Source organism: Eleutherodactylus coqui, chromosome 10 (assembly GCF_035609145.1).
Source record: "Eleutherodactylus coqui strain aEleCoq1 chromosome 10, aEleCoq1.hap1, whole genome shotgun sequence".
NCBI classification, from domain to species: Eukaryota; Metazoa; Chordata; class Amphibia; order Anura; family Eleutherodactylidae; genus Eleutherodactylus; species Eleutherodactylus coqui.
The window spans coordinates 19025506-19037559 of NC_089846.1; the positions used below are offsets into that span (position 1 = coordinate 19025506).

General features: G+C 52.7%; 1 protein-coding gene across 3 annotated transcripts in view; it reads left to right on the forward strand.

The window, feature by feature from the left end:
* Positions 1-4194: 4194 nt before the first annotated feature.
* The window catches only part of OTUD5 (OTU deubiquitinase 5), a 29952-nt gene continuing 22092 nt past the window's right edge, over positions 4195-12054 (forward strand). For 2 of the 3 annotated variants that reach the window (XM_066580455.1, XM_066580454.1), the window contains exon 1: positions 4195-4744. In XM_066580455.1, the coding sequence (XP_066436552.1) occupies positions 4292-4744 (453 nt within the window). In that variant the 5' untranslated portion in view covers positions 4195-4291. The remainder of the gene's footprint in view (positions 4745-12054) is intronic. The other variant, XM_066580453.1, reaches the window with a different exon arrangement.

The window sequence follows — 12054 nt, forward strand, 5'->3', positions numbered from 1 at the left end:
AATACAAGGATCTCCCCCATGATCTGTTTATACCCAGGACTATGATGGTAACAGGAGGGCAGCCGCTACAGTTAGAGGAAAGAAGGTTTCATCACCAACAGAGAAGGAGGTTTTTTACTGTAAGAGCAGTGAGACTGTGGAACTCTGCCTGAGGACATGGTGATGGCAAAATCAATGGAGGAGTTCAAGGGGGTCTGGACGTCTTTCTAGAGTGCTATGATATTACAGAATATAGAAATTAGGTGACCAGCGGAGTTGTTGATTTGGGTCTTGGAGTTGGGTAGGAACTTTCACGTTGATCCAGGGATTATTCTGACTGCCATTATTGAGTTGGGAAGGAATTTTTTCCACCAAATGGGCTAAATTGGCTTCTGCCTCATTGGGGTTTTTTTTTTGCCTTCCTCAGGATCAACAAGGGGAGGGGTGGAAACAGACTGAACTAGATGGATATTTTCTCCTTTCAGCCTAACATACTATGTGTATTAACCTTGCATTTTGGGTCTTACATCGTATGCAGAGAGGGTTTTCCCTCATCCCTATGTCATGTAGGAAAGCAAGGGTATGATACACTCTGTGTAATAAGTACAGTTGTGACAGCCTATGCGACTCACTCAGTGAAAGTCTAGGGGTCATACGAAGAATCTCATCCCATTGCGAGTATCAGAACTCAAACCCAGACCTCTTAATCTCAGAGCCACAGCTCTCCCTGCTGGGCCATCCAGACCTTTGGACACGTTCCCCAGCATACATTGATCTTGTTTCCAGATCCTACTATCCAGGCTCTGTTCTAGCTCCTCTGGTTTATGATTAGGACTTCCTATAAAAGCCTGGCTCTGACACTCCTTCCTTGCATGATTATTCTGCTCCACGGCATTGGTCAAGCTCCACTCTTGCCTGCTCTTCTGCTATTGCTACAAGACCTCCTGATACCGACTCCTGGATTCCTGTCTGACTACGCTACCAGCCTCATTTATCTGTACTGCATACTGAGACCTCCAGTTGTTGACTCCTGGCTCTTCCCTGACTACTCTCCAGCCCTGCGGCTATTAAACCTGAGGCTCCAAACACGTGCCTGAAACCGCTATAGCGCGTCTTCAATGGGACCAATATCTGCTACCCATTTATTTTTAATCATCAGTGGGTTTCATAGGTTTAGTTTTCTTTGTAGATGATCATACATCAAGGATATTTTCCCTGAAGTGCAGGAAGATGTACCAATAATATCAGGCACAACAAAATGGGAAATCTTCATGTTACGATACTAGTAGTGTGCAGAGGTATGCACGGCGCGGGTATGTTACAATACTAGTAGAGTGCACAGGTACACACGGCGCGGGACTCCCTGACCCTCACCGACGCCAATGTCCCTTCCTGGAGGTAGCCCCAAAGGTGGACAGATCCAGGCTGCCAACACTGACCCTACGCTGCCTAGTGGCAAGACAGGAAGAAACCGCCATACCTATGCAGAAGACACCTTACTAGTACCGACAGGCTAGGCTGAAAGAATAGACCAACATGACAGGAAATCCACAGAACACAGGCAGAGCTGGATCGAGATAAGGTAACTTCCACTGGGGCAGGACTGAAGTCAGACACACAGGAAACATAACCAATAACTAATAACTGGAAAAGACGCAGCAGCTACTATCAGCAGTAGCAGAACACCCGGGACAAACAGGGAACAGGTTAAAGTACCAGAGCCAGAACTCAGCAGGACTGCTCAGGGATCACTGGAGAATAATCGGCCACTCCCAGGCAGCAAGAGCTGGCTCCTATAGGAAGGCGGGAGAGGCTGATTAGAAGACCGACCTGCCAATCACCAGTACACTTCTCAGTCCCTAGCAGGGTAATTAACCTAGACTAGAAGGCACAGGAGCTGTTAACCCTGGCTAGTCTGGACAGAACCTAAAAAAACAAGCTGTGCTGGCAAATAATTAACTATGTGCTGACTGAAACGTGACACTTCATCTCCCTGGCCATTGACTCTGTCTGGTAAGCATGTCTCAGCTGTAAATATTTGTAGAATTGCGAATGTAATAAGTTATACTCATCCTATCTATTGTTTAGTTGGGGCCAACTCTCGGACACTTTATGGATGAGCCCTCTCCACGAAGTTTGGGTTTGTACTACTTCTTTCAGTTCAATCATTTGCATATGGGTGTCGGCTCTGCTAGTACCAATGCAGCGCGTTCTTTGGGGGCCAGGTCTTCCTTTGCCACTGACCACTCAAAGCATAATTGATGTGGCTGAAGTATGAGTCTCTGTTTTGTAATTTTGCCCTCCAATGAAACCCTTGGATTGATGTAGTCTAGGACTGTTTTGTTTGTGATCTTGGCGATCCAAGGAATTAATAGGAGTTTCCTACAGCACCAAAGTTATAAGGCATCAATTGGGAAGATGATTCCATTGACTATCTGGTATTTCGTTGCAATGTTTAAGTTTTTTTTTTTTTCCAGATCTTATCCATACCTAACATTGTGCTGTGATCTAGCGTGATTCGTTGTTTATTTCTGGTCCCAATTCTCCATTGTGGTCAATTTTCGACCCGATGAAGATGAAATCTTGAACTGAAATCATTGTTGCTTTTCATTTTTTCTGTACCGTTACCGGCTGTTGTCATGATCTCAGTTTTCTGGATATTCAAGTATAGGCCTGCTTTTAGTATCAGTTGTACAAGATCTTCCTGACTTTCTGCCGGCAAGGTTGTATCATTGGTATATCGGAGATTGTTGATGTTTCTTCCACCGATCTTGACTTCAGTGTTAGATTTGTCTAAATTGCATTGCCTCAAGATCGCCTCTGCATACAAGTTGAACAATGCAGGGGATACGATGCAGTCGTCTTGTATGCCTTTCCCGATTCTGAACCATTCCGTGTCACCATTGGAGGTCCTGACCGTAGCCTCTTGGTTCACATATAATGACCCATTTGTCCTAGGCATGGCCACAGCTTCTCATGTTCAATACAATCGAAGGCTTTGCTGTAATCGATAAAGCAATTTGGTCTCTTGTTCCTCTTCCTTTGTGAAAACTGGCTGGTGCATGAGGGAGTTCCCGTTCCACTGTCGCCACCATACTTTCGTATACTTGCATGCAATATTAGAGCTATTGTGTGGTAGTTTGAGCATTCTCTCGAGTCGCCTTTTTTGGGAAGCAGCCGGAAAACTGACCTTGCCTAATCTTTTGGCCATGATTTGGTTCCCATGTATTGCGGCAGACTGCTGTTAGCGTCTGAAGTGGCGGGGGCTTGAGCAGCTCAGCGGGTAAGCAATCTATTCCAGGGGCTTTCTGATTTGGTAGCTGATTCAGCGCCCCCTCAGCTTCATCCCGCACAGCTTCATCCCCCACAATATATGTATCCTAATACAATGAAAGAGAAAACTAAACAAAAAAGAAAAGACGCCAGAATCGCTGTTTTTTGGTCACCTTTAATTTCAATGGGAATTTCAAAGTCCCCCCTAACATTGGTGGCACGCTGCTCCGCCACCGCTGCTCCGGGCTTCTGTTTACAAGTGCGGCAGCCAATAGGAGACCAGCAGGGACGTCATCCATGACATCCCGTAGATCTGCCATGGTGCTTCTACATTAGCAACTCATGTGACAGGTTTACGAAACGCCTCCAGGCCTGCTGGTTGGATGTCGTCACCTGTCAGATGCCGCGGCACCAGACCGCCATCATGATGGTCCGATGGCACGGTGGGTATATTGATTTTATACAGTTTTGGGCACAGTGAGCCCAAAACTATATAAAAGAAATAACTGGGAAAACCCTTTAAAGTTCTTCATTTTGTAATAGTAGTTAAACAAAAACTACATGAAATGATATCGCTGTAATCGTACCGACCACCGAATGAAGATAACGCGTCCATTTTACCAGTGAATGTCGTTAAAACAAATCCCAAAAAGCAGGGAATTGTGTTTTTTCATTTTACCCCACAAAAAAAGTAAAAGCTTTTCAATATTTATTATACGGCCCATTAAATAACATAAAAATACAAATAAATATATAAATATTGTCAATGGGACACTAGTCCATCATTGTATTCCGTCTTGGCTCTGCTGCAGCTGTTACCATGGTAACTACCAGTCGCAGTCGAGGCCTGGAACGCAAGCACGGACGTCCTGACGCCACTTTAGCACGCACAGTGTTCGGCTCCGCCCCTTAGTTCCCGCACCAATGCGCTGCCGGGAGCCGCCCCGTCACGTGGTGTAGGAGGACGTGTTGCGTAGTGACGTTGTGCCCGGTCCGGCGCTCGGTGTGACGCAGGCTCGGTGTCCGGTGAAGGTGACCGATGACCATCCTCCCCAAGAAGAAGCCGCCTCCCCCCTCCGACCCGGAGGACGGGGACCGGAGCGGCGCCGGCGGGGGTGACTCGCATTCTCACTCGCGCTCCGGGGCCCGGCCTCGGTCCTCCCCACCCCCGCGCTGGGCCCAGGCCTCGCCTCCGCCCGGCGCCGGTGGTCCAGGAGGGGCGGGGTCGGTACCGGACAGCCTCGGAGGCCTTGGCTGTTGTTGCTGTTGTAACGGGGCGGGGATCGGACCGGGCGGCTGCTGCTCCGGGCCCGGACACAGCAAACGGAGGCGGCAGGCAGGCAGCGGAGCCGGCGGGGCCGGGGACAGAGGACTGGGGCTGCCCGTGGCCGGGAACACCCCCGACCGGGAGGATGGAGCCGGGAACAATAGTGAGGACGAGTACGAGACCGCTGCCCGCATCCAGGCCATCGACCCGGACATGGCGGAGCAGGTGAGGGGGAGGGGCTGTCGGGGGGTGGCAGGGGGAGGGGGCTGTCATGTCGAGGGGGGTGCTGTTGGGGGGGGGAGTTGTTTTGGGGGGTACTGTCACTGGGGAGGGGGCTGTTGGGGGTGAGAAGAGGGGGGTGCTGTCAAGAGAAAGGGAAGTGGGGGGAGGGGAGTTGTTTTGGGGGTACTGTCACTGGGGGGGGGGGTGCTGTCAAGAGAAAGGGGAGATGGGGGAGGGGAGTTGTTTTGGGGAGTACTGTCACTGGGGGGGGGTGCTGTCAAGAGAAAGGGGAGATAGAGGCGTTTTGGGGGGTTTCGGGGAAGAGCAGCTGTCACGGGGGAGGGGGCTGTCATGTCGAGGGGGGTGCTGTTGGGGGAGGGGAGTTTTGGGGGGTACTGTAACTGGGGAGGGGGCTGTTGGGGGTGGGAAGAGGGGGGGGGTGCTGTCAAGAGAAAGGTGAGATGGGGAGGGGAGTTTTGGGGGGTTACGGGGAAGAGCAGCTGTCAACGGGGAGGGGGCTGTCATATTGGGGAGTCGCTGTTGGGTAGGGGAGCGGTCATGTTGGAAATGGGGCTTTAGGGGTGCTATCAGGAGGGAGGGGGGTTGTTGGGGAAGCGTTGTCATGGGGGAGGTGGTTTGGGGTTATTAAGGGGAGGGGAGCTGTCATGTCAGGAGGGAGGGGGGTTGTTTGCTCATGTTAGAGGGGGAAGGGGTGCTGTAGGGGGAGGGGTGCCGTCATGTCGGAGTGGGGGGTTCATGTTGGGGGGGGGATGGGTGGTGTTGTGTATGTCGGCTATGTTGGGGGGGGATGGGTGGTGTCGTGTATGTCGGCTATGTTGGGGGGGGGGATGGGTGGTGTCGTGTATGTCGGCTATGTTGGGGGGGGGGGGGGTCTCTGGTTCGGCTGCTCACATGTGGGGTCTCATCTGTCCATGACTTACTAGGTAGGTGTGGGTCGAGCACCTACCTGTACGGAGGCTGCGGTGGGGGAGGGGCTCCTCTGTGATGCCACCTGTCACTGCTTGGCAATGCCGGGGTGTTATTGCCGCTGCTGGAGCTCCTCCTCCTCTGGTGGTAAATAAGTGAACCCTGTGCAGCTGCTGGTGGTTTGTTACAGTGTGTCAGCGCCGTCCGCTCTCAGGGGCTTACAGAGCGCTACCACCAGAGATCGACGTGGTCCGACCGCGCAGCCGCCATCAGTCCTTCGTGATCCCTGAACCAATGAGTGTGAGGGACGAGGCGCCCGCCGCTGTTTGTAGACGCTCGATGTGAACAAGAATGTCCCTTCACTGACAGCAAGCAGAGGTGGAGAGGAGTTACACTACAAAGGTGTTTCTGCACACCCCAGCGGGGCCCTACAAGGGGGTCTCCTGCGTGTCGGCGACCCCACAGACCTCCGCAGGAAACACAACTGTTGCTGAACATAATTGTTTTCCCGGCGGCGGCGCTCCCCCGAACACGGTCAGCGCATCACAGCGCCCCCACGTGGTGCCGCTGCAAACTACAGAGACGAGCAAATACAACAAAGTCCGTAAGGGGTTAAAGGAGGCGACCCCCGCGGTCCCCGACAATCCAAGATGGCTGCCGGTAGTCTAAGACGCCGTGCGCTGATCGGTCGGCCAGAGTCGCTCATGTGAGCGGTGCCGGCCAATCAGAGCAGCACATAGAGATGGGTAAGACATCAGTAGCCGCAGGCAGACAGCAGCGGTGCCGCCATCTTGGTTCGACAGCGGACCCATGCCAATAGTTCGGCCGCACACAGAGCTTCTGTCCGGCGGCAGGGCTTAATAGGGCGCAGGAAGAATAAGGGACAACAAATAAAGGAGCGTGAAGCTTAACCCCTCAGTGACCGGATCGCATTACGCCCGGATGGCGACCAATTTTATTTTTTTTGGCCCATTGTTGTATTCCCAGATCCATACCTGTACACGGCGGTCCGGGGGCTGTTTTTGCGCAGCATCATGTTGGGTACATTTATTGTGCTACTTTCACTTTTTTTAGGTGGCTTTGGGGGAAAATCTCCCACCGCTGCCGTCTGTGTTTGTACGGCGCGTAGAAGAAGTCACGTGACGGCGTCCCCGGATGGGCGCGTAGGGCAGGGCACGTGACGGCGTCCCCGGATGGGCGCGTAGAGCAGGGCACGTGACGGCGTCCCCGGATGGGCGCGTAGAGCAGGGCACGTGACGGCGTCCCCGGATGGGCGCGTAGGGCAGGGCACGTGACGGCGTCCCCGGATGGGCGCGTAGAGCAGGGCACGTGACGGCGTCCCCGGATGGGCGCGTAGGGCAGGGCACGTGACGGCGTCCCCGGATGGGCGCGTAGAGCAGGGCACGTGACGGCGTCCCCGGATGGGCGCGTAGAGCAGGGCACGTGACGGCGTCCCCGGATGGGCGTGTAGAGCAGGGCACGTGACGGCGTCCCCCCGGCCGGCCGCTCCCACCGATACTAAATTTATACAGTTTGTTTGTTTTATTTTTGCTCACTAACACACTTCCTATTTTCCGGGTTTGCTTTTGTGTCTCGGCGCTCCAAGTAACGTAAATGTGTCGTCCGCCGGCGCCACTGATGACAATGGGCACTGCAGAGTGAGACCACGCAGGGAGACTCGACATGCCACAATTTGTTTCTCGCATCACGGTGCCATCGCCCATGTGTATGACCCCATTCACACGGCATGTATCTCACACACTTTTCTTGCCCGTGTGACGGCGGCCTAAAGGTGGCATTTTGACTTCAGATTGTACTTTTTACTATAGATTTTTGTCCCACTAGCGGACCTGAATGTCACTGCTTTTCATTGTTCTTATAATACACTACAATACTTCAGTACTGCAGTGTATTAAAGTCTATGAAGGCTAGCCAGAGGCTGAACCTCATGTCCCATCGTCACCCTCCGGGGGTCTTAGCAGCTCATCGGGAGCCCACAATCACATTACGAGGATCTGATGGAGGACTGAAGGAGCCCTTTACCTGCTGCGGTCTCATTGACCATGGCATATAAAGAGTTAAACAGCGGGGGTTGGACGTTTCTTCGTTCCCTGCTGTTAGAGCAGATGCCAATCTGTCATCCAACTGCCAAGCAGCGGTCTCCCCTGGCACGGGACACCTGTGCCACACTTCTAAAGAGGCGCATACATTAGAAGCCCCCTTAATGACCACCATCAAAAGGTGTATGGGCAGTCGTTAAAGGGTTAAAAAAAACCTTTCCCCATATTTATAGTAGAATCACCCCCCCAAAAAAAAAAAACAAACCACAACCCGTTTAGTATCGCTGTGTCTTTAAACATCTATCAGAATTCCGGACTATTTATCGCATGCGGTGAGCGTCATCAGAGAAAGCTGCGCCGCTCACAATTGGGCTTTTCCGTCACCCCCGTTTAAAAAAAAAAAAAAAAAAAATTTCATAACAGTTGACCAAAACGTCCGGTTCTTGTGGAGCAGCTCATCTAGGCGGAGCGGGTCTGTCCTGCGGGTTATTTTGCCTCTTTTGACGTACTCCTAGAATCGTATTACTTTTTGTATTTTCTTGGCTGTTCTGTATTCGCGGCGTCCTCGCCGGGCGCTCACGGAGCGGCTAAACCGAGCATAACCAATGAAAGTGGAGACATTAAAAAAAGGGATCAAAAAGTCCCAAGTACTCCAAAAATAGAGCCAGTAGAAACCACCGGACGTCCTGCGGAAAATGATCTCCCGTCGCTTGGAAGATAAAAATGGCGGCTGAAAGGATTTTTTTTTTTTTTTTTAAAGTAGAACTGCGAAATGCCCTAAAATGTGGTATCGGCGTTACCGTAGCGACCCACAGAAAACCGTTATGTAAGCTTTACCGTAGTGTCTATAGAAACAAGGACTCCAACCAAAGATGGCGACATTGGGCCACCTGTCACTGTGGATGGGCCTGGAAGCAGCGCGGTCCGTAGTGCAGCCGCCCGGGTTGGTATTGCAGGCGCAGATTCAATTTAATGCAGTACCAACCCGGGCGGCTGCACTACGGACCGGGCACGGACAGCGGACCCCCCTCCGATCAGCTATTGAGGACTGGTCATCAGTAGTGAAGTCCTGGAAAATCACTTTAGCCTTGTATGGAGCGCCTCTATCTGGTGAGACTCGGCGATAGCGCCATTGTTCCGGATGATAACGTGTTTTTGCGCACGGTCCAGTATTGTTTGCTCTCTGGGGGTCGTCAGTCCTTTCTGCTTCGAGCGGCACGCTGATATTTGTAAGCGGGTTCCAATTAACGCAGATTACGGTTTGTCGGAAACCCGTATGTTCTGGCGGTCCGACCGCATGTATAGCCTGATGGAGGCCGTCTGTGGGGTCCGTGCGCCGTTCACAATGGAACCCACATGGGCACGGCGCTCAGATGAACGCTTCCGCCCAGTCGTTTCAGTGATCGCTGGGGTCTCGGCACCCGGACTTCACCAAACAAAGCTTGTGACGCGTCGCTATCACATGGCAGAGGTTTGGGGGGAAATGTAGTCACCCCTTAAAGTGCTTCTGCCAAGATTGAAACTTATCCCCTATGGACAGAATAGGTGGGATCCCCTACAATCATGAGATCGGGGCTCCTGTGTCTCCCTGTATAAAGGAGAGCTGGTTGGGCACGTTGCTGCCCCCTATGGGACAAGCCTGAGACTGCAGTGTGCTGCATGCGACTTCTCCTTATCATTCCCATTGAGATCAGTGGCAGCGCAATGGGCACTCTGTCCATTCGGGGGCGCTGTGGACACCTGTTCTCGGATCACACTGTCAGACCCCCACTGGTTGTACGTAATCCCCTATACTGGAGGTAAACACCAGCTATCTGACAACCTTGTAGTGAGCAGTACTTGCCGTCATCTGCCGGCGCTGCCGCCCCGCTGTGTGTTGTGGGAGGTGATATCACATGACCGCTGGCATGAGCGCCCACATTCTTGGTGCCAGGAGTTTGGAACGGTCACGGCCGCCTCTCGTTGGCTGCAGTTGCCAGGTGAGATGGGGTGACGTCACCAGGCCCACGGCGGGGCAGCAGCGCTGGATCCCCGCAGCGGCGGACGGCTCGGGGGCTTTTACACGCAGCAATTATCACTCGAAAAGTTTGTTGAACCACTGGAAATTGAACACCAATCGCTGCGAGCGCCGCGGCCGGCGGTGGAGACAGGGTCTGTGTGGTACATTTTATGCAAGCATGAAAATAATCATACGCTTATCTGGTTTAACGCCCTTCGTTCAGACGTTTTTAATCGCCGGCGCAGCGGGCTGAGCGATCCGTTAAATCATTGACTTATTTTATATCTGTGCGCTCAGGCGAAGGGTTCCTCGGTCCGTGTGAGCCGCTGTGAGCGCGCCCCAGTACTGCTGCGCAGTCCGGCCTGTAGGGGGGGATGTTGTTGAGTAACCCCTTTATATCCAGGAAGAATAGAGTGTTAGTGGGGTTCACAGCGCTGTACCTCTATATAACGGGGTCCTCCTCGCGGCCGGATGAGGGGGTTATACTTGTGGGGTGCGTTCGCACCCGTGGTTTCATTTCTGTTGTGAACGGATCGCCTTTGTTTTAAGTAGAACATTTGGCACCGGACCGGCGGTTGGGTTACTGCTGTTACGTACGGTAACGTGGCACCCAGAGAACCATGTGGAGCGACTATCGTGCCTCCAGTGCCCTCCTGATGCCCGTTTCGTGGGATGCTGTACAAGCCTCCTACATGCAGCACATGAACCCGGACGCTTCCTTTCGGATCGCTGTAAGGCCACGCGGTGACCGCGCTACACGGTGACTGACCACAACACTCTGCTAAAGCCAATGCGCTTACATTGCGACTCACAAGTTGGGGTCCGTCCCCACAGGCGTCCGTCAGCTGTGCCGGAGATCCTCCGTCTGTGTGCGGCAATCCGTGCGAGCAGTGGGCGCTCTCATCCGTGATATGGACCAGAATAGGGCATGCTGTCTCTTTTTTTGCACAGACCATGGGTCCCTGCGGGGGAAACACCTTTGCAAATAACCTAATTGGCTATAAAGGGTCCATATGTTGTCCGTGAAATATATGTAGCGCACATAGACAGCAAATAGGCCTGTTCAGATTATTTGCCGTTTCACAGGGTGCGCCCCTTTCTGCCTCCTCGTATGACGGTCAGGCAGTGAATGGAACCCAAAAAGGCCAATGTGAGCGAGGTGTACATCCCTCCACTTCCGAATGACACGTTGGCAGAGGTCAGTGTAAATGTATTTAGTCAGAAACGTCCTCGTGTTTCCAGAACCGCATTATTTACATCCAGTCAGGGAGAACTGCACCGCTCTGACCACCAGGTGGCGCCTTCATCCAGGAGAATGTAGAGCGAGGTCAATAATAATCATCCAAACGGGAAATGTAGAAGCGGCGCAGCGCTGTGGTGAAAGCTCCAGGATGTCGCTGCGTGGACTGATCGCCCGCCGTCCTGCAGGGAACGCCATCCTGCTCCGTAGTGCCACATTGCGGATCGTGTCCCATCTACCGGGACCGGATTGTGATGTAGTTCATACGAGGTGTGACTACTAAGGTCTCATTCACATAGATGTATGCAAATTTGGTCCGTGAGACGTGCATCATTTTTGCCGCGTGTGTCCGTCCATTTTTTGCGCAGTGCTTGTTTTTTATGTCCATGTTGCACTATTATTCACTGCGTTTTTCATATGCGCAAAACCCCCCCCCCCCCCCCCCCAAAAAAAAAACACAAGAAGGCACAAATAATGTGACCTCCCACCCCGCTGTCTCCTGGCAATGTGCATTAAAGACACAAACGCAGGTTGTTTTTTTTTTTTTGCTGTTTTTACACTCCGTAAATCTGCATGGATGGTTCGGGTCCGTGAATTATCGCTACAGCCGTCCGCGTTTATAAAAAACAGTTTTTAAAAGAAATGGCCGTCTGAATACACCAATTTAATTCAATGGATCCGCGTTCAGTCAGTATAAGAGGTACGTTCACATGGAGCCACATTTTCTGCAGCAAAACCCACAGCATTTCCGCATCAAACACCGCGGCAAAATCTGCACCGTCAGCCAACAGCCTCTAGTGAGCGCGGATGGCGGGGTGAGGGGGAGCGCGGATGGCGGGGTGAGGGGGAGCGCGGATGGCGGGGTGAGGGGGAGCGCGGATGGCGGGGTGAGGGGGAGCGCGGATGGCGGGGTGAGGGGGAGCGCGGATGGCGGGGTGAGGGGGAGCGCTGCAGCTGATATCCAGGCATTATCTGCAGATTTGGACTGTTTTTGATGCAGATTTTGCAGCAATGGAATAATCTGCAGCATTTCTGCTACATGTAGAATCCCAGAATAGTAGAGTTGGAAGGACCTCCGGGGTCATCG